Genomic DNA, 23,289 nt, shown 5'->3' with positions numbered 1-23,289 from the left:
CAGATTGCTTGAAGTTTGACTACTAATCACATTGTATAACCACGATTTGTGCCGTTAACCTGTTATGGCTGCAGCCCGACACCGGTACACCTATGACAACATCCAGCTCAAGTGCAGGGCGCGAAATTCAAAATCTATTTTTTTTTAATATTTAACTTTCACACATTAACAAGTCCAATACAGCATTTGAAAGATAAACATCTTGTGAATCCAGCCAACATGTCCGATTTTTTAAATGTTTTACAGAGAAAACACCACATATATTTATGTTAGCTCACCACCAAATAAAAAAGAGGACAGACATTTTTCACAGCACAAGTAGGATGCAAGTAGCATGCACAAGCCAACCTAACTAACCTAGAACCAACCTAAATAACCTAGAAAAAACTACCTCAGATGACAGTCCTATAACATGTTACACAATAAATCTATGTTTTGTTCAAAAAATGTGCATATTTTAGCTATAAATCAGTTTTACATTACTGCTACCATCATAGCTACAGTCAGAAATCGCACGGGAGTAGCCAGAGAAAATACAGACACCAACGTCAACTACTAATTACACATCATAAAACATTTCAGAAAAATATATGGTGGATAGCTAATGAAAGACAAAGATCTTGTGAATAGAGCCAATATTTCCGATTTTTGAAGTGTTTTACAGCGAAAACACAATATATCGTTATATTAGCTTACTACAATAGCTAGCACACAGCAGCATTGATTCTAGTCAAACGGTAGCGATAGCACAGTTCGACAGATATATGAAAAAGCATCCCAAATTGGGTCCTTATCTTTGTTGATCTTCCATCAGAATGTTCTCCAAGGGGTCCTTTGTTCAGAACCGTCTTTATTTGGATCCAGAACGAACGATTTCCCTCTTGAATTAGCAAGCACACTGGCCGTGCGGTGCTAACCTCTCCGTCTTGACAAAATTCTTGCGTCGCATCACGTCTAAAGTCCAGAATAAATTTCAATAATATAATTAAACTATATTGAAAAAACATACTTTAGGATGATATTGTGACATGTATCAAATAAAATCGAAGCCAGAGATCATATTCACCTTTAACGAGGGTTTTCCAGGAGCCGAGTCCAGGTCCAACTTCGCGCCCAGGAAAAAAAATAAAGTGCGCACATCTCACTCCAAGAGGTTGTGTTCAATCCCAGGACGAGATAATCAAGTCATTTCTGCTCTCACTTCCGCATGACACCCAGGGGAAGGCGTATGACGTTTTTCTACAGTCCTAAGTGACATGCCCTTTTATAGACAAGCTCTTGAAGAGAGACATCGATTTTGGAAATCTCACTTCCGGATAGGAAATGGGCTGTAAAAAGAGTTCTGTTCCACTTAGAGAAATAATTCAAACGGTTTTAGAAACTAGAGACTGTTTTCTATCCAATAGTAATAATAATATGCATATTGTACGAGCAAGAATTGAGTAAGAGGCCGTTTGAAAATGGGCACCTTTTTCCAGTTTTTCAATACGCCCCCTGCAGCCATAACAAGTTAAATATGCACATTTTCGAACAAATCCTATATGCATTGTGTAATATGATGTTACAGGACTGTCATCTGATGAAGTATATGAAGGTTAGTCAAAAATTATATATATTTTGCTGGTTTGTTAGGATCGCTAACCTTTGCTGCTGGTAAACGGCTTGTGTTTCTGGCTATTGTGGTAAGCTAATATAATGCTATATTGTGTTTTCGCTGTAAAACACTTAAAAAATCTGAAATATTGGCTGGATTCACAAGATGTTTGTCTTTCATTTGCTGTATGCTGTGTATTTTTCAGAAATGTTTTATGATGAGTATTTTTGTATTTGACGTTGGTCTCTGTAATTATTCTGGCTGCTTCGGCGCTATTTCAGATTGCAGCTGCAATGTAGAACTGTGATTTATACCTGAAATATGCAAATTTTTCTAACAAAACATATGCTATACAATAAATATGTTATCAGACTGTCATTTGATGAAGTTGTTTCTTGGTTAGTGGCTATTTATATCTTTATTTGGTCGAAATTGTGATAGCTACCTATGCAGGAAAAAAATGGTGGGAAAAAAAAGTTGTGTCTTTTGCTATCGTGGTTAGCTAATAGATTTACATATTGTGTCTTCCCTGTAAAACATTTAAAAAATCAGAAATGATGGCTGGATTCACAAGATGTGTATCTTTCATCTGGTGTCTTGGACTTGTGATTTAATGATATTTAGATGCTAGTATTTACTTGTGACGCTATGCTAGGCTATGCTAGTCAGCTTTTTTACTGATGGGGGTGCTCCCGGATCCGGGATTGTGTGCAACTAGAATTTAACTTCTAGTTGCACACAATCCCGGATCCGGGAGCACCCTATTTCTAAAATGTGCATATTTCAGGTATAAATCATAGTTTTACATTGCAGCCACCATCACAACTCTCACCAAAGCAACTAGAATAATGTAGTTAATAATGAGAGCAACGTGAATTACCTAAATACTCATCATAAAACATTTATGAAAAATACAGTGTACAGCAAATGAAAGACAAAGATCTTGGGAATCCAGCCAATATTTCAGATTTTTTAAGTGTTTTACAGCGAAAACACAATATAGCATTATATTAGCTTACTACAATAGCCAACCACACAACAGCATTGATTCAAGTCAACAGTAGTGATAACGAATAAACCAGCAAAAGATATTAATTTTCACTAACCTTCTCAAACTTCTTCAGATGACAGTCCTATAGCATCAAATTACACAATACATATATGGTTTGCTCGAAAATGTGCATATTTAGCGGCACAAATCGTGGTTAAATAATATGAATAGTAGCCAAACAACAAACAAAATGTCGGGAGAAATCTTGGGAGAGGCACCTAATCTAATCAATAACTAATCATAAACTTGACTACAAAATACAGGTTGGACAACAAATGAAAGATACATTAGTTCTTAATGCAACCGCTGTGTTAGATTTTTTAAATGAACGTTACTACGACATACAGCGTGCGTTACAGCGAGACCGTGCCGAAATTAATGGCGGAATTATAGTGTAACATTTTTCAACAGAAATACGAATTAACAGCATAAATAGTTCTTACTATTTGATGAGCTTCCATCAGAAACTTGTGCAAGTTGTCCTTTGTCCAGAATCATCGTTGCTCGGTTGTAGATTGTCGTCTTCAACTTAGGAATTAGCAGCAAACATTAGCTATGTGGCCCAGACATGTCCAACTCTTCATAACGCAGCACAAAGAAAATTCCGAAAATCGCAATATACTGATATAAACTGATATAACTCGGTTTAAAATAACTACATTATGATGTTTTTAACACCTATATCGAATAAAATCAGAGCCGGATATATCTAAGGCCTATAACGAGAGCTTTTCAGAATGCCATCCTGAGGTCTGCTTTGCGCCATGACGAACGTTGAAAAGAGTGCACTCACCGTTCCAAGAGCTTTTATACTGCCTCAGATCTACCTAGCAACCCCATTCCAATTCTCACTGCTTACTGACATCTAGGGGAAATCGTATGCAGTGCATGTCGACCCATAGATTACTTGCAAATTAATAAACTGACCCTGGAACAGAGTGCCCGATTTCAGATTTCTCACTTCCTGACAGGAAGTTTGCTGCAACTTGAGTTCTGTTTTACTCACAGATATAATTCAAACGGTTTTAGAAACTAGAGAGTGTTTTCTATCCAATAGTAATAATAATATGCATATTGTACGAGCAAGAATTGAGTACGAGGCAGTTTAATTTGGGAACGAATTTTTACAAAGTCGAAATGGCGCCCCCCTATTGAGAAAAGGTTAATGTATTCTAACATTATAATCTGTTTCCATTACGTAGAACAAAATCAGATTGACTGAAGGTGCGTTTCCGTAAGAGAACTATACCGTCATCTCTCATGGCGGACCTTGTGGATCTGCTGGCATAAGGTTTGGGTTTTCTGTTTAACTTCTCTAGGGTAGGGGGCAGCATTTTCACGTTTGGATGAAAAGCATACCCAAATTCAACTGTCAGCTACTCATCCCCAAGAGATAAGATATGCATATTATTAGTAGATTTGGATGGAAAACACTCTGAAGTTTCTAAAACTGTTTGAATCATGTCTGTGAGTATAACAGAACTTATTTAGCAGGCGAAACCCCGAGATCAAACCATTCATATTTTTTTTTTTAGGTCACTGTCTATTCAATGAGTTTTCATTGGGAAACCAGATTTCTAAGAGAATTGTTTGCAGTTCCTACGGCTTCCACTGGATGTCAACAGTCCTGAGAAATAGGTTGAGGTTATTCCTTTGTGTAATGAAGAAATACGGCCATCTTGAAGTCGAGTCACTCCAGGTGTCCTGAGAGACAGTAGATCTCTCAGATCAGGAAGAGGAGTCACGCAGGTTCCTCAACAAGAGAGGGAGAGGACGCGGAAGAGGCCAACACGGAGGGGGAGGAAGAATTCAAGACTATCCAACCACACGGAGCAGGACCAGAACAAGGCTGTGATCAACATTTCTGGAGAACCCCTTTCTGATGATTGCATAAGGGTCTTGTCTAAAGGACTGTCCTTTGCCCCCACATATTCAACTAATGAATTTAATACAAAGATTGACCTATTTCGTTTCTACAGGAATCTACATCTGAAGGCCTGGTACAAGCAAAACATCTCTCCAACTACAGACGCCAGTGTCTCAGGTCAGGCAGTTTCTGTTCCCTCAAATACACCTTTTAAGCCCAAGTCCACTTTTTGTCCCATAGTCCAGAATGCCACACTAAATACATTTGCCAAGAAAGTTAATTTTGATGTGGAGAATCTGTTTAAGGGTAAAATTGATTCCAACAAAACACGACGTAATCTTTCTAAGACAGAGAGGGATGCAGTTGAATCATTGTCCAAAAATGAACGGATTGTAATTAAAAAAGCAGACAAAGGTGGTGCTACAGTAGTGTGGTGTAAAGACAAATATGTGACAGAAGCCTACCGTCAATTAGACAATGACGAATTCTACCAATCTCTTACCTTCAACCCTACAGAGGACCTAAAAACTGAATTGAAAGGGATCCTCACAGAAGCTAAGGAAAATGGTTACATTTCAGACAATGAGTTCAAATTTCTTTTCAATGGCAGTCCGCGTATGGCTTCTTTTTACCTTCTTCCAAAAATCCACAAAAATCTTGAAAACCCCCCAGGCAGACCAGTCATTAGTGGTAATGAAAGTCTGACAGAACCCATCTCTAAGTACATTGATTACTTTATTAAGCCTTTTCTGATGTCACTTCCAGCCTATCTTCAAGATACCACAGATGTGTTGAACAAAATTAAGGAATTGAAGAATATAGGTACAGCTTCCTTTTTAGTCACCATGGATGTGGAGTCTCTATACACCACCATTGAGCATCAACAAGGTTTGGCAGCGATGCACCATTTCTTGAGTACCCGGCCTGAAACTGAGATGCCTCCTACAGAATTCATTGTCTCACTGCCTGAATGGACTCTTAATCATAACATCTTTATCTTCCAGGACCGTATTTTTAAACAGGTCAAAGGATGTGCCATGGGAGCTTGCTACAGCCCTTCCTACGCTGGTTTGTACTTGGGTAAATGGGAAAATGACTTCATTTTGGATCCTTCTAATAACCATTTCTTTGACCGGATTATATGGTGGGGACGCTATATTGATGATGTTTGCCTGTTTTGGTCCGGCTCAGAAGATGAACTTATTTCCTTCCACCAATACCTTAACAGCATTAACCCTAACATTAAACTAACTATGGAATACAGCAAGGATAACATTCATTTTTTGGACCTCGACATTAGTAAAAATGACAAAGGTTGTTTGCACACATCAATCTTTAGGAAGCCTACAGATGGGAATACCATTCTGAGGGCAGACAGCTTTCACCCCAAAAGGCTAAAAGAGAATATTCCATATGGCCAATTCCAAAGAGTCCGCAGAATTTGCGATCAGGAAACAGACTACAGTGTCAAATCTGCTGAATTGGAATCATCCAAAGTGATACGCTACTACGCCAAGTCTTTCCTGAACCACCAATCATAAGCTTTAAGAGATGTCCTACCCTAAATGACAAATTAGTCCACAGTTATTTTCCGGGTGACTCTCAAAAAACTTGGCTTGACCACCAACCCAAGGGCTCTTTTAAATGTAACCAGTGCAACCATTGCAGTAATATTGCACAGAAAAAGTATTTTGTTGACACAGTTTCTAAAATGGAGTATTACCTCAAGCATTTTATTAACTGCAAAACCACTCATGTCATCTATAGATTGGAATGTCCACAGTGCAAGGTGTTCTACATTGGACGGACAAAGAGACGCCTTCAAGATCGCTTGGCGGAACACAAGTACGCCATACGGATAGGCAATGAAGACTACCCCATGGCAAGGCACTACAAGTCCTTACACCATGGTAACCCTGCCTCCCTACAAGCTATAGGTATTGATCATGTTCCGGCCTCTATTAGAAAAGGGGACCGTCTTAAACAGTTAAACCAAAGGGAAAGTTTTTGGATTTACAAACTACAGGCCACTAAGTACCCTGGTTTAAATGAAGATATGGATTTCTCACCCTTCCTGTAGGGTCGTGATGGGTCCATTTGCTGTCATCTAGTGGACATTTTGCTCAATTGCCCTCAGCTATGTTTGGACTGTTGTTCATGTTTTGCTGTGGTCTGGTGTACTGTGGAATATATTGCTTTCTTGTTCTGGACACTTCTCCCAGTCATGGCTAGGGTTGGAACTGCCTCTCTGGGTGTTCTGATGCTTCTAGCTTGGAGTTGTATGCTCATGATAACATAGCTACAGTATTTCACCTTTTCATGTGTATATTATTGCTTACTAGGTGTGTCCAATTTGGTAAACACTCCCTCTTCTAATTAGGGCTAATTGGAAAAGCCTTTCAAAAGAGGACATTGTATTCTCCTTTTTCTGTACTCCCTGACGAAGGCCATGCAGCCGAAACGCGTCGGTTTTTAAACAACTTTGTTTCTATTGAACATGCCATAATAATAAAGGCATTTTAATTAATTATATGAAGAGTGCCTTGGTCCTCCTTTCTTTTTGATGACCAATTTACACCTTTTACCAAAGAGCACCTTCTATCTACCAAAATATACTATAGTGTACCTTAGTAGCGCTTCCCTTCCTCCTCTTTCTACTCCAGGTGTCCTGTTTGATTGAGGCGCATGTCTAGAAGGCATGCTACATTTGGTTTTAATCCTGTATTGAACACAGATCATTCCGTCTTCAATTTTATCGATTATTAACATTAAAAATACCTAAAGTTGTATTACAAAGTAGTTTGACATTTTTTGGCAAAGTTTACAGGTAACCTTTGAGATATTTTGTCGTCACATTTGAGCAAGTTGGAACCTGTGTTTTTCTGGATCCAACGCGCCAAATAAATTGACATTTTGGATATATATCGACGGAATTAATCGAACAAAAGGACCATTTGTTATGTTTATGGGACAGATTGGAGTGCCAACAACAGAAGCTCGTCAAAGGTAAGGCATGAATTATATTTGTATTTCTGTGTTTTGTGTCGCGCCTGCAGTCTTGAAATATGCTTCTCGCTTTGTTTATAATGTTGCTATACTCAGATAATAGCATCGTATGCTTTCGCCGAAAAGCCTATTTGAATTCTGACATGTTGGCTGGATTCACAACCAGTGTAGCTTTAATTTGGTATCTTTCAATTGTGATTTAATGAAAGTTTGATTTTATAGTAATTTTCATAATATATGAAATATATGGCGCTCTGCATTTTCTCAGGCTTTTTGCCAGGTGAGACAGTAGCGTCTTGCCTAAACTCAGATTTTTGGATATAAATATGAACTTTACCGAACAAAAAATACATGTATTGTGTAACATGAAGTCCTATGAGTGTCATCTGATGAAGATCATCAAAGGTTAGTGATTAATTTTATCTCTATTTCTGCTTTTTGTTACTGCTCTCTTTAGCTGGAAAAATGGCTGTCTTTTTCTGTGACTTGGCTCATACCTAACATAATCGTTCGGTGTACTTTCGTCGTAAAGCCTTTTTGAAATCGGACACTTTGGCTGGATTTACAACAAGTGTAGCTTTAAAATGGTGTAAAATACTTGTATGTTTGAGGAATTAAAATTATGGGATTTCTGTTGTTTTGAATTTGGCGCCCTGCAGTTTCACTGGCTGTTGACGAGGTGGGACGCTACCGTCCCACATACCCTAGAGAAGTTAACAAAACTAATGATTGGAGGGGGTGCAATAGAATTATCATTATTAATGCAACCGCTGTGTCAGATTTCAAAAAAGCTTTACCAAAAAAGCACACCATGCAATAATCTGAATATAGCGCTCAGAGCCCAAACAAGCCATATTGTGCAGTCAACAAAGTCAGAAATAGCATTATAAATATTCACTTACCTTTGATGATCTTCATCGGAATGCACTCCCAGGAATCCCAGTTCCACAATAAATGTTTGATTTGTTCGATAAAGTCCATAATTTATGTCCAAACACCTCCTTTTGTTCGCGCGTTTAGTACACAATCCAAACTGACGACGCGCTGGCAGGTCCAGGTGAAAGTTCAGACGAAAAGTCATATTACAGTTCGTAGAAACATGTCAAACTAAGTATAGAATCAATCTTTAGGATGTTTTTATCATACATCTTCAATAATGTTCCAACCGGAGAATTCCTTTGTCTTCAGAAATGTGATGGAACGCAAGCTACCTCTCATGTGAATGCGCATGACCAGGTCGTGGCTCTCTGGCAGACCTCTGACTCAATCCCCTCTCATTCGCCCCCACTTCACGGTAGAAGCCTCAAACAAGGTTCTAAAGACTGTTGACATCTAGTGGAAGCCTTGGGAAGTGCAATATGAACCCATTTCCACTGTATCTTGGATAAGCAAAGAGTTGAACAACCCTCAGATTTCCCACTTCCTGGTTGGATTTCTCCTCAGGTTTTTGCCTCCCACATGAGTTCTGTTATACTCACAGACATCATTCAAACAGTTTTAGAAACTTCAGAGTGTTTTCTATCCAAATCTATGAATAATATGCATATCCTAGCATCTGGGCCTGAGTAGCAGGCAGTTTACTCTGGGCACGCTTTTCATCCGGACGTGAAAATACTGCCTCCTACCCAAGAGAGGTTAACTTCTTATGGCTGCAGGGCGGTGCCGGTACACTTATGACAACAGCCCGTCCAAGTGCAGGGCGCGAAATTCAAAATAAATTTTTTAGAAATATTTAACTTTCACACATTAACCTTTCTAGCCCCAGCGTTCCGCTAGCGGAACTCCTCCCACATTCCACTGAAAAGCCAGAGCGCGAAATTCAAAAAATATTTTTTTGAAATATTTAACTTTCACACATTAACAAGTCCAATACAGCAAATGAAAGATACACATCTTGTGAATCCAGCCAACATGTCCGATTTTTAAAATGTTTTACAGGGAAAACACAATATATATTTATGTTAGCTCACCAACAAATAGAAAAAAGCACAGACATTTTTCACAGCACAGGTAGCATGCACAAAATCAACCAAACTAACCTAGAACAAACCAAAGAAACCAAGAAACAACTTAATCAGATGACAGTCTTATAACATGTTATACAATAAATCTATGTTTTGTTCGAAAAATGTGCATATTTCAGGTATAAATCATAGTTTACATTGCGGCTACAATCAGAAATTGCACCGAAAGCAGACAGAATAATTACAGACACCAACGTGACATACCGAAATACTCATCATAAAACATTTCTGAAAAATACATGGTGTATAGCAAATGAAAGACAAAGATCTTGTGAATACAGCCAATATTTCCGATTTTTTAAGTGTTTTACAGCGAAAACACAATATAGCATTATATTAGCTTACTACAATAGCCTACCACACTACCGCATTCATTCATCAAGGCACGTTAGCGATAGCAATAGGCACGTTAGCGTTAGCGAATAAACCAGCAAAAGATTTTAAATTTCACTAACCTTCATAAACCTTCCTCAGATGACAGTCCTATAACATCAGGTTATACATACACTTATGTTTTGTTCGAAAATGTGCTTATTTAGAGCTGAAATCCGTGGTTATACAACGTAGCATAACGTAGCATAACGTGCTAACGTAGCATCTTTTTCCCAGAATGTGCGGATATTTCTATTAGACTCTCACCTATTCTGACCAAATAGCTATTCATAAACATTACAAAAAAATACATGTTGTATAGGAAACGATAGATCCATTAGTTCTTAATGCAATCGCAGTGTTAGAATTCTAAAAATATCTTCATTACGACATAAGACTTAGTTATGGTAAGGGAATAACCAAAACCTGAGCGCAAAGCTACTAGTACACAGTTCGACAGATATATATGAAATAGCATCACAAAATGGTTCCTACTTTTGCTGATCTTCTATCAGAATGTTGTACAAGGGGTCCTTTGTCCAGAACCGTCGTTGTTTTGGATTCAGAACGTTCTTTTTCCCTCTTGAATTAGCAAGCACACTGGCTATGCGGCGCTAAGCTCTCCAACGTCAACAAAGTCAAACAACGCAACACGCCTAACGTCCCGAATAAATTTCAATAATCTAATGAAACTATATTGAAAAAACATACTTTAGGATGATATTGTAACATGTATCAAATAAAATCAAAGCCGGAGATCATATTCGCCCATAACGACAGCTTTCCAGTAGGCAATAACAGGTCCCAACACGCGCCTTGCAGAAAACAGAAAATGGGGGACACGTTGTTCCAAGAGGGCTTATTCAACGTCAGACAGAGATAATCAACTCATTTTTCCTCTCACTTCCTCTTGACATCCGGTTGAAGGTGTATGACGTGCACGTATAGTCATACGTATCATGCCCATTTATAGGCAGTCACTTGAACAGAACATAGATTTCAGACTTTCCACTTCCTGGTCACAAAGTGTGCTGCCAAATGAGTTCTGTTTTACCCACAGACAAAATTCAAACGGTTTTAGAAACTAGAGAGTGTTTTCTATCCAATAGTAATAATAATATGCATATTGTACGAGCAAGAATTGAGTACGAGGCCGTTTAAATTGGGCACGTTTTTCCCCAAAAGTGAAAACAGCACCCCCTGTCCTTTCTAGCCCAGGGGTTCCGCTAGCGGAACACCGACAACATTCCGCTGAAAAGGCAGCGCGCGAAATTCAAAAATATTTTTTTGAAATATGTAACTTTCACACATTAACAAGTCCAATACAGCAAATGAAAGATAAACATTTTGTTAATCTACCCATGTCCGATTTCAAAAATGATTTACAGCGAAAGCACAACATATGATTATGTTAGGTCAGAGCCAAGTCACAAACACACACAGCCATTTTTTCAGCCAACGATAGGAGTCACAAAAAGCAGAAATAGATAAAATGAATCACTAACCTTTGATGATCTTCATCAGATGACACTCATAGGACATCATGTTACACAATACATGTATGTTTTGTTCGATAATGTGCATATTTATATTAAAAAAACTCAGTTTACATTGGCGCGTTACGTGCAGTAATGTTTTGATTCCAAAACATCCGGTGATTTTGCAGAAATACTCATAATAAACATTGATAAAAGATGCAAGTGTTATTCACAGAATTAAAGATAGACTTATCCTCTATGCAACCGCTGTGTCAGATTTCAAAAATAACTTTACGGAAAAAGAATAATCTGAGAACGGCGCTCAGAACCCAAAATAGCCAAAGAAATAGCCGCCATTTTGGCGTCAACAGAAGCTACAAAAAACACTATAAATAATCACTTACCTTTGAATATCTTCATCAGAAGACACTCCCAGGAATCCCAGTTTGACAATAAATGACTGATTTGTTCCATAAAAATCCATAAAGACCATAATTTAGCCACTTAGCATGTTAGCATGTTCAGCCCAGTAATCCATCTTCAGGAGGCACGAGCACTTCGTCCAGACAAAAACTCAAAAGGTTCCTTTACAGGTCGTAGAAACAAGTCAAATGATGTATGCAATCCATATTTAGGATGTTTTTAACATTAATCATCATTAAGGTTCCAACCGGAGAATTTCATTGTCTGAAGAAAAGCATTGGAACGAGAGCATACTCTCTCGTGACCGCGCATCATGAGCCCGAGGCTCTCTGCCAGACCACTCAGTAAAAGAGCTCCTATGAGCCCATCCTTTATAGTAGAATCGTAAAACCAGTATCTAAAGACGGTGACATCTAGTGGAAGCCCTAGGAAGTGCATGCACATCCATAACTAACAGGGATTTCAATTGGCACTGTTTTGAAAATCGATTTCTCACTTCCTGTTTTGATTTCTTCTCAGGTTTTCGTCTGCCATATGAGTTCTGTTATACTCACAGACATCATCCAAACAGTTTTAGAAACTTCAGAGTGTTTTCTATTCAATGCTACTAATAATATGCATATATTAGCATCTGTCACAGAGTAGGAGGCAGTTCAGTGTGGGCACGCAATTCATCCAAAAGTGTAAATGCTGCCCCCTATCCCAAACAGGTTTTAAACAATAAAAGATAATTTACCAAGATTTCTAAATATGGATATATAGCGTTTAGGAATGAAACTCTTCAAATATGCTTTTAGATACGAATATAGATATGAATGTAAACTAAAATCAGTAAAGGACCAAGGAAAGATCCCAAAATTAAATTATGATGTTCTGATTTAGAACTATTCAGTGATGACAATAGCAATGGAAGTGATACAAATAATGATAATAGTAATATTCTGTAAAGAAATGTGAGAGTCCGTTGAAGTAGAGAAAAGCTGCCAGCTGCCTCCTGTAAGTCTCTCGAGATTTGGGGGAAGGAATGGGTTGATGCTCAATAAAATATATTGAGAAAATATGATTTAACAATATCCTTAAAACTTCTTGTCAATAGAGGGGCGCTATTTTCACTTTGGAAAAAATCGTGCCCAAATTTAACTGCCTCGTACTCTATTCTAGATCATACAGTATGCATATTATTATTACTATTGGATAGAAAACACTCTCAAGTTTCTAAAACTGTTTGAATTATATCTGTGAGTAAAACAGAACTCATTTTGCAGCAAACTTCCATACAGGAAGTGAAAAGTCTGAAAACGAGGCTCTGTTCCAGGGCCTGCCTATTCAACTGGCTTATATCTATCGATATGCATGCACTTCATACGCCTTCCACTAGATGTCAACAGGCAGTGGAAGGTGGAATGGGGTGTCTAGCTTGATCTGAGGTCGAACAAGAGCTTTTGGAGTGGCAGGTCAGGAATTTCCTTTCTCTACCTAGGCGCGCGAAGCACCTCCATATTGTCTTCTGATAAGCGTTCGGTATACACGGCTAATATCTCCGGCTCTGATTTTATTTGATACATGTGATAATAACATCGTAAAGTATGTTTTTTCAACCGAGTTTTATCAGATTATTCAACGTTTATTGGGACTTTTGGAGTTTTCCGTTCTTTGCGTCGAGAGAAACTGGGAACGTCATCAACATTGGCTAGCATTGTGGCGCGAATTCGACAGGAGAAAAGGACATTCTAAAACCAAACAACGATTTATTCTGGAAATAGGACTCCTTGTACAAGATTCTGATGGAAGCTCAGCAAAAGTAAGAACAATTTATGATGTTATTTCGTATTTCTGTAAAAAATGTTATTTCTATTCTCCGCCGTTTTGGCGGGCGCTGTCTCGCAATAACGCAAGCTGTTTGTTATTGTAAAGTTATTTTTTAAAATCTAACACAGCGGTTGCATTAACAGTCATACTGAGCTATACTATGTAACATATGACTAATTGTTTTTTCCCACAGATGTGTACTGTGGTGGTCTGGAGAGTCTCTGAGCATCACCTGTAAGGTCTCTGGGTATTCTGTTAGTGATAGCAGCACAAGCTTTGCCACAGGTTGGGTTCGAAAGCCTGCAGGGAAATCAATGGAGTGGATTTCCCATATATGGGATGATGGAGATATCTACATAAATTATGCACTGAATAGCATGTTCAGCATTTCAAGAGATGCCTCCAGCAACTCTGTGTCTTTTAAAGGGCAGAGCCTGCAACCTGAAGACACAGCTGTATATTACTGTGTTCGCTACCCTCCACAGTGATACAAACCAGCACCAGACCTGAACAAATTCCCAGATACCCATGTGAGAATGAGGCAAGCACAACATAATATACAGCTCCACACCAAGATATCAACATATTTAAGACTAACGCTCAGTCCCCCAAAAAATTAAATCATAATTTAATAAGTTAACCTTACAAAAAGCGTTAAAAACATGCAGAACTTTTGTCCCCTTGTTGCTGATCTTGAACACATCGATCTAAAGCCATTATATATAGTCAACGCATCATACTAAAGCCATTATAGTCAACACGTCTCATAAGTAGAATCTGAACTACAGAGAGAAGAACAAAGGACAGAGAGGAGAGAGAATAAAGGAATAGAGCAGATCTCTCCCTGTCAGGATAATTAATCCTCTAGACGGCCGGTCTATGCAAAGTCTCCATCCCCTTCATCCCTTTATAATCAGACACAGCCCTGGCCTTCTCATTATAGGCAGTGTAGATTGATTTGGTAGCAAGCACTGCATATAACCTGACTATCACTGAAAAATGAGGACAGATCAGATGACAGTCTTATAACATGTTATACAATAAATCTATGTTTTGTTCGAAAAATGTGCATATTTGAGGTATAAATCAGTTTTACATTGCAGCTACCATCACAGCTACCGTCACAAATAGCACCGAAGCAGCCAGAGTAATTACAGACACCAACGTGAAATACCTAAATACTCATCATAAAACATTTCTGAAAAATACATGTTGTATAGGAAATGAACGACAAACATCTTGTGAATCCAGCCAATATTTCCGATTTCTTAAGTGTTTTACAGCGAAAACACAATATAGCATTATATTAGCTTACCACAATAGCCAGAAACACAAGCCATTTACCAGCAGAAAAAGTTAGCGATCGTAACAAACCAGCAAAAGATATATAATTTTTGACTAACCTTGATAAGCTTCATCAGATGACAGTCCTATAACATCAGGTTATACATACACTTATGTTTTGTTCGAAAATGTGCATATTTGGAGCTGAAATCAGTGGTTATACATTGTGCTAACGTAGCATCTTTTTCTCGGAATGTCCGGATATTTTTATGACACTCACCTATTCTGACCAAATAACTATTCATAAACGTTACTAAAAAATACATGTTGTATAGGAAATGATAGATACACTAGTTCTTAATGCAATCGCCGTGTTAGAATTCTAAAAATAACTTCATTACGACATCCAGCTTACGTTATAGCGAGAGAGTGCCCAAAATCTGGGCGCAAACTAATAGTTCACATGTTCGACAGATATATGATATATCATCATAAAATGGGTCCTACTTTTGATGATCTTCCATCAGAATGTTGTACAAGGGGTCCTTTGTCGGGAACAATCGTTGTTTGGTTTTAGAATGTCCTCTTCTCCAGTCAATTAGCACGGAAAGCTAGCAAAGTGGCGCAAAGCTCTCCTTCGTGAACAAACGCAGACAACGCAACACGCCTAACGTCCCGAAAAAATTTCAATAATCTAATAAAACTATATTGAAAAAACATACTTTACGATGATATTGTCACATTTATCAAATAAAATCAAAGCCGGAGATATTAGTCGTCTATAACGACAGCTTTTCAGAAGGCAATACCAGGTCCCTTCACGCGCCTTCCAGAAAACAGGAAATTGGTGTCACGTCATGCCAAGAGCTTTTATTCGACCTCAGATCAAGTTATACACTCCATTTCTTCTCTCACTGCCTGTTGACATCTAGTGGAAGGCATATGAAGTGCATGTATACTAATAAATATCAAGCACATTTATAGGCAGGCCCTAGAACAGAGCCTCGATTTCAGATTTTCCACTTCCTGTCAGGAAGTTTGCTGCAAAATGAGTTCTGTTTTACTCACAGATATAATTCAAACGGTTTTAGAAACTAGAGAGTGTTTTCTATCCAATAGTAATAATAATATGCATATTGTACGAGCAAGATTTGAGTACGAGGCCATTTGAAATGGGCACCTTTTATCAGAGCTACTCAATACTGCCCCTGCAGCCATAAGAAGTTAAAAAGCCCGGAGATTCCCACACACTGACCTGTACATATAACGGGTTTGGTGGAAACATTGATGCAGCTTGGATCAGACAGGCTCCTGGGAAAGGACTGGAGTGGGTGTCCTATATTTACAGTGGTAGTAGTTACATCCACTATTCCCAGTCAGTTCAGGGTCGGTTCACCATCTCCAGAGACAATAGCAAAGAGCAGGTGTATCTCCAGTTGAATAATCTGAAGACTGAAGACTCTGCTGTTTATTATTGTGCACGACAGCCACAGTGACACAGGAGGCTGCAGTGCTGTACAAAAACTGATTAACATTGATCTTAGTATGAAAGTTTCTAAAAGACTCGATAAAACACCATTTGCATCAACTACACACACTGGTCGACACATGAAATACTCTCATAGACAGATCAGATTTTCAATTAAATCTAAAATGATAAACCATGAAAACATATAAAAACACGTACCTGCCATTTTTGGATCAAAAATATGAAGAAAAAGTCATAAAAGTAATCATGTGAATCAAAATATAATATCTGATGGCAAACTATAGTACAACCCCCCACCCATCCCCCCAGCCAGCACTTAGACTGTAATGGGTTAATAGGCTTCTTGATATGCCACACATGTCATATGTAAGGTGGTAGCCTAGTGGTTAGAGTGTTGGACTACTAACCGCAAGGTTGCAAGATTGAATCCCAGAGCTGACAAGGTACAAATCTGTTGTTCTGAACTAGGCTGTCATTGAAAATTAGAATTTGTTCTTAACTGACTTGCATAGAAAAAGGTAAAAAAAATATAGAGAAATGCTCTCTAAAGTTTGTGCACAAAACTTGAGAGAATAAGCTTTTTTGTACTTAAGGAACATTTATTTTATGGGATCTTTTATTTCAGCTCATGAAACATGGGACCAACACTTTACATGTTGCATTTATATATTTGTTCAGTGTAGATCCTTGAGTGACACCAATAATTGGCATATTCAATTATTATATACAAATAATAATTATATATCCAGTACCAGTCAAAAGTTTGGACACACCTACTATTTCAAGGGTTTGGCTTTATTTTTGTACAATTTTCTACATCAAAACTATGAAATAAAACATATGGAATCATGTAGTAACCAAAAAAGTGTTAAACATATCAAAATATGATTTATTATTGAGATTCTTCAAAGTAACCACCCTCTTGGCATTCTCTCAACCAGCTTCATGAGGTAGTCAGCTGGAAACAATTTCAATTAACAGGTGTGCCTTGTTAAAAGTTAATTGTGGAATTTATTTTCTTCTTAATGCTTTTGAGCCAATCAGTTGTGTTGTGACATGGTAGGGGTGGTATACAGAAAATAGCCCTATTTGGAAGAAGACCAAGTCCAAATTATGGCAAGAACAGCTCAGATACGAAAAGATAAATGACAATCCATCATTACTTTAAGACATGAAGGTCAGTCAACACGAAAATGTCAAGAACTTTTAAAAATTCTTAAAGTGCAGTCACAAAAATTAGCAAGCGCTATGATGAAACTGGCACTCATGAGGACCGCCACAGGAGAGGAAGACCCAGTTACCTCTGCTGCAGTAGATAAGTTAATTAGAGTTAACTGCACCTCAGATTGCAGCCCAAATAAATGATTCACAGAGTTCAAGTAAGGGACACAACTCAACATCAGCTGTTCAGAAAAGACTGCGTAATTCAGGCCTGCGTGGTCAAATTGCTGCAAAGAAACCAATACTAGAGGACTCCAATAAGAAGAAGAGACTTGCTTGGGCCAAGAAACACGAGCAATGGAAATTAGACTGGTGGAAATATGTCCTTTGGTCTGACGAGTACAAATTTGAGATTTTTTTGTTCCAACCGCTGTGTCTTTTTGAGACGCAGAGTTGGTGAACGGATGATCTCCCCATGTGTGGTTCCCACCATGAAGCATGTAGGAGGAGGTTTAAATGGTGTGGGGGTGCTTTGCTGGTGACACAGTCTGTGATATATTTAGAATTCTAGGCACACTTAACCAGCATGGCTACAGTACCACATCATTCTGCAGCAATACACGATCCCAACTGATTTGCGCTTAGTGTGACTGTCATTTGTTTTTCAACAGGACAATGACCCAACACACCTCCAGACTGTGTAAGGTCAATTTGACCAAGAAGGAAAGTGATGGAGTGCTGCATCAGAATACCTGGTCTCCACAATCACCAGACCTCAACCCAATTGAGATGGTTTGGGATGATTTGGACTGCAGATTTAAGGAAAAGCAGCCAATAAGTGCTCAGCATTTGTGGGAACACCTTCAAGACTGTTGGAAAAGCTTTCCAGGTGATGCTGGTTGAGAGATTGCCAACACTTTTTTGGTTACTAGATTATTTTTTGTGTTATTTCATAGTTTTGATGTCTTCACTATTATTATACACTGTAGAAAATAGTACAAAATAAAGACAAACCCTTGAATGAGTAAGTGTGTCCAAACTTTTGACTGGTACCTTATATAATTTCAAAATTATCTGAGAAGAACAACATTGGCAGGGCAATTCAAGCATAGCCAATATGCAGTGATAATGTGTGATAATATTTTGGGCCAATACCCTACTGCAGCCTTTCTTAAAGTATCAGTCATGACCTAAAGTGTTATTGGTGGGTCGTGAAGTGTCATAGTAAAAGTAGAATTATTTCATTAATTACTGGAATTGATTTGGCCAAGTGCAACTGTGCTCTCTGTTCAGTGCCCTCTCAGCTTATCAGCATTGTCTGCATTAACAGTATTAGTTCATGCGAGACCTGCATTAACTAATACTGAACAATGAGGACTCTATAGTTTAATACTTATTCACGGTATGTGTGTGAGTCTGTTGTGTCCACTAGAATCATTCTCAAACAGGCTTTTTCAAATAGTTTTAATTGTAACAATTTTAACTCAATAACAACAGATTTATGCCCTACAGATTAATAAAATGGGATGTGTTCAAACTTCAAAGTAATTTTTTTATGTGATAGTGTTAAACATTGTCATTTTGAATTTTCACAGGTTTTCAGTGCCAAACACTGACTGAGTCTGAACCAGTTGCTCAAATGTCTGGAGAATCCCACAAACTGACCGGTACATATTCTGGAATCTCAACGAGCTCTGACTAACTGGATCAGAAAGGCTTCTGGTAAAGGGTTGGAATGGATAGCTTGTATTTCTGGTCCAAGTGGTAGTACTATCTACTACTCCCAGTCAGTTCAGGGTCGGTTCACCATCTCCAGAGACAATAGCAAGCAGCAGGTGTATCTCCAGATGAACAGTCTGAAGACTGAAGACTCTGCTGTTTATTATTGTGCCAGAGACACAGTGACACAGGAGGCTGCAGAACTGTACAAAAACTGACCAAGCCGATATTTTACTGTGAAAAAGGTGAGACAATTCTGAGCTCCAGTGTCTGTCATTATCAATCCCATGACCACACCAACACTATAGGATTGAGTAGACACATCCTACTGTAAATTATAACCCAAATATAAAAATATATATATAACTTGAAAAGCATAACATATTCCTGAACGTATTTGCATGAAACCAAATGTCAAATTTCAGCAAACAGAATTATACAAGGTACAGAATTTAATGTCACGTGCACAAGTACAGTGAAATGCCTTTTGTGCAAGCTCCAAACCCAACATTGATCAATATCAACGTAGCACAAAAAAGAACATAAGGTAGAACAAAAACACACAATAAATAAAAAGAAGAAAGTAAGAAGCTATATACAGCGTCACTTCCAATACCATTTACAATGTGCATTGATACTGGAGTAATGGATGTAGATGTATAGAGGTAAGGGAACAAGGCATCATGATATATGATTAACAGAGTAGCGCCAGCGTAAGTGATGATTGTATGTGAGTGTGTGTGCATGTGTGTAGAGTCAGTATAAATGTGTGTGAATGTTATGTGTGTGTTTAAGTGTTAGTGTGTGTGAGTGTGTAGAGTCCTATGAGTGTGCATAGAGACAGTGCAAAAATAAAAATGTAATACAAGGGTCAACTCAGAGGGCCCATGTAGCCATTCTGTCAGCTATTTAGCAGTCTTATTGCTTGGGATAGAAGCTGTTCAAGGCTGTTGGTGTCAGACTTGATGCACCGGAAGCAGAGAGAACAGTTTATGGCTTAGCTGGTTGGAGTCTTTAACAATTTTCCAGGCCTTCCTTCCACACCGCCTGATATAGAGGTCCTGGATGACAGGGATGTCTGGCCCCAGTAAAATACTGGGCTGTCCGCACCATCCTCTGTAGAGCCATGCGATTGAGGGTGATGCTGTTGCCATACCAAGCAGTGATGCAGCCAATCAAAATGCTCTCAATGGTGAAGCTCTAGAACGTTTTTGAGGATTTGAGGGCCCATGCCAAACCTTTTCAACTTCTTGAGGGGGAGAAGGCGCTGTTGCACCTTCTTCACGACTGTGCTCATGTGAGTGGACCATTTTAAGTCCTTAGTGATTTGGACACAGAGGACCTTGAATTAGTATAATTAAGCAATAAGGCCAGAGGGGGTGTGGTATATGTCCTGGATACAGCCCTTCCTGTGGTATACTGCCAATATACCACAAACACCTGAGATGCCTTATTGCTATTATAAACTAGTTACCAATGTAATTAGAACAGTAAAAATACATGTTTTGTCATACCCATGGTATATGGTCTGATGTAGCACGGCTTTCAGCCAATCAGCATTCAGGGTTCGAACCAACCAGTTTATAATATTAAATATAGAACCATGAAAGTCATTAATGTCAAAGAGTAATGGAACAAGTATAGATGGAACAAGTTTATTGTATTAATGCGAATAGATTCTGTCATCCTGTGCTGTTCTGAGAAACAATGCTGCCAATATCAAACTTAAAGAACATCTCTCCCTCTCAGTCTCTATTTCATCCTCTAGGGGTCAGTCTATGCAAAGTATCCCTACCTCCATCTCTTTATAATCAGACACTCTGCTCTGGCCTTCTCATTATAGGAAGCTTGGACTGACATTAACAACACATCCTCCACTAACTATCACTTATTAATGGAACTGATGACTGTCTGGAGTTTAGTTGTCATGGTGATGTCTATACACTGTAAGTAAAGCCCTATACAGTACATCATTGTGACTGAAGAATGTCTGAGTATTTGTATTTGTATTCATTAAGGATCCCCATTAGTTCCTGCCAAGGCAGCAGCTACTCTTCCTGGGGTCCAAACACATTAAGGCACTTGCATTACACATACAACTAAAGATAAACAGTACATAATATAACATTATTACACCACTACATATCTACAATACAAATAGTATAATACCCCGATACAACAATATTACAGTGTACGTGTGTGTAGAGTGTGTGTGCTAGCATGTGTGTGTGTTTGCCTGTGTCTGTACCTGTGTGTGTATCTCTTCACAGTCCCTGCTGTTCCATAAGATGTTTTTTATCTGTTTTTTAAATCTGATTCTACTGCTTGCATCAGTTGCCTGATGTGGAATAGAGTTCCATGTATGGCTCTATGTATCACTCTGCACCTCTCATAGTCTGTTCTTGACTTGGGGACTGTGAAGAGACCTCTGATGGCATGTCTTGTGGGGTATACATGGGTGTCCGAGCTGTGTGCTAGTAGTTTAAACAGACACCTCGGTGCATTCAGCATGTCAACACTTCTTACAAAAACAAGTAGTGGTGAAGTCAATCTCTCCTCCACTTTGAGCCATGAGAGATTGACATGCATATCATTAATGTTAGCTCTCCGTGTACATTTAAGGGCCAGCCATGCACCCTGTTCTGAGCCCATTGTAATTTTCCTAAGTCCCTCTAGGTTCCTCATTCTTCAACTCAAAATTAGTGTAAATGCCATATCTTCAACTGAATGTTCTTGTTTTGCAGGTGTTGTTGTGATATCAGACTGGATCAGTCACATTCTCATGTGAAAAGACGAGGAGATACTGTAAAATCTCTGAGTTTACAATGGCAAGGTTCTTCATGCACTGCATAAGGCAGAAACCAGGCAAAACTCTGAAGTGGATTGGGAGCGTTGACTCTGGTTAAACAGATGTTCCAGACTACTCATACTAAGGATAGTTCACCCTGAATGAGGACTTCTCCACAAGCACACAGCTCTCTTAGAGGCCAAGAGTCTGGGATCAGAGGACTCTGCTGTTTATTATTGTGTTTGACAGACACACTGACTGAAGCTGGTGGAGCAGCTGTATAAAAACCACCCTAACAACATGGATAGGTGGTGTATTACTTTCTTTGTGTCACACTAGAATAATACTGAGGATCATTACTGTAAATAATACAACAATATCACAAAGCACTACACAATAAAAGACTCCAGCATCTAACATTCAAACTACACAATCAAACTATCGCTTGCCCAGTCTTGTCACACAAACAAGTAATTGTCAAAGTATCCAGAACATGTTCCCCATCTCTGAGTTTTCTATTTAATCTCTTTGTGATCTTCCCACCCAGTGAGGAGGAGTCAATGCAAAACTCTGGCCTCTTCCATCACTACTTATCTCACTGCAGAGTGGAAGAGAGGGGCTGAAGCTTTGAATACTAGACTGAGTGATAGACACTGACAATAGTCAAACATGTTTAACAAAGATTACATAATAGGGCTACTGCTAATGGTTATAGGACTGTCAGGTAAACACTTTGTTTTTACTTTCAACAGATGGTTGTGTGTACTTAAAAGCTCTTCTTCAAGTTTGAAATACTCTCTTTTTATCAACAGATGTTCATGGTCAGAGGCTGATTCAGTCTGGACCAGTAGTTAAAAAGCCTGAAGAACCACACAAACTGACCTGCACAGCCTCTGATTTAGACATGAATAACTACTGGATGTCTTGGATCAGACAGGCTCCTGGGAAAGGACTGGAGTGGGTTGCAACTATTACCCATGACAGCAGAAGCACTTACTACCCCCAGTCTGTTCAGGGTCGGTTCACCATCTCCAGAGACAATAGCATGAAACAGGTGTATCTCCAGATGAACAGTCTGAACACTGAAGACTCTGCTGTTTATTATTGTGCCAGAGACACAGGAGGCTGCAGGGCTGTACATAAACTGATCAAGCACTTCTCTCACTAAAGTAGTCTTAATGGTATGTAAGACAAACAATAAACTGAGGATCCAGCATAAGTGTA

The 23,289-nt window shown here is 38.7% G+C and overlaps 1 protein-coding gene across 1 annotated transcript in view; it reads left to right on the top strand.

Moving 5' to 3' along the window:
* LOC120034032 (immunoglobulin gamma-1 heavy chain-like) overlaps positions 1-23,289 on the top strand; it is a 53,193-nt gene that overhangs the window by 18,235 nt on the left and 11,669 nt on the right. The window contains exons 3-4 of the mRNA XM_038980424.1: positions 16,202-16,400; positions 16,538-16,549. Coding sequence (XP_038836352.1) covers positions 16,202-16,400; positions 16,538-16,549 — 211 coding nt within the window. The remainder of the gene's footprint in view (positions 1-16,201; positions 16,401-16,537; positions 16,550-23,289) is intronic.

The sequence above is a fragment of the Salvelinus namaycush genome, chromosome 41, assembly GCF_016432855.1.
Source record: "Salvelinus namaycush isolate Seneca chromosome 41, SaNama_1.0, whole genome shotgun sequence".
Classification (NCBI taxonomy): domain Eukaryota; kingdom Metazoa; phylum Chordata; class Actinopteri; order Salmoniformes; family Salmonidae; genus Salvelinus; species Salvelinus namaycush.
Note: the sequence above shows the minus strand (reverse complement) of the source record. Positions and strands in the feature narration are given on the sequence as shown.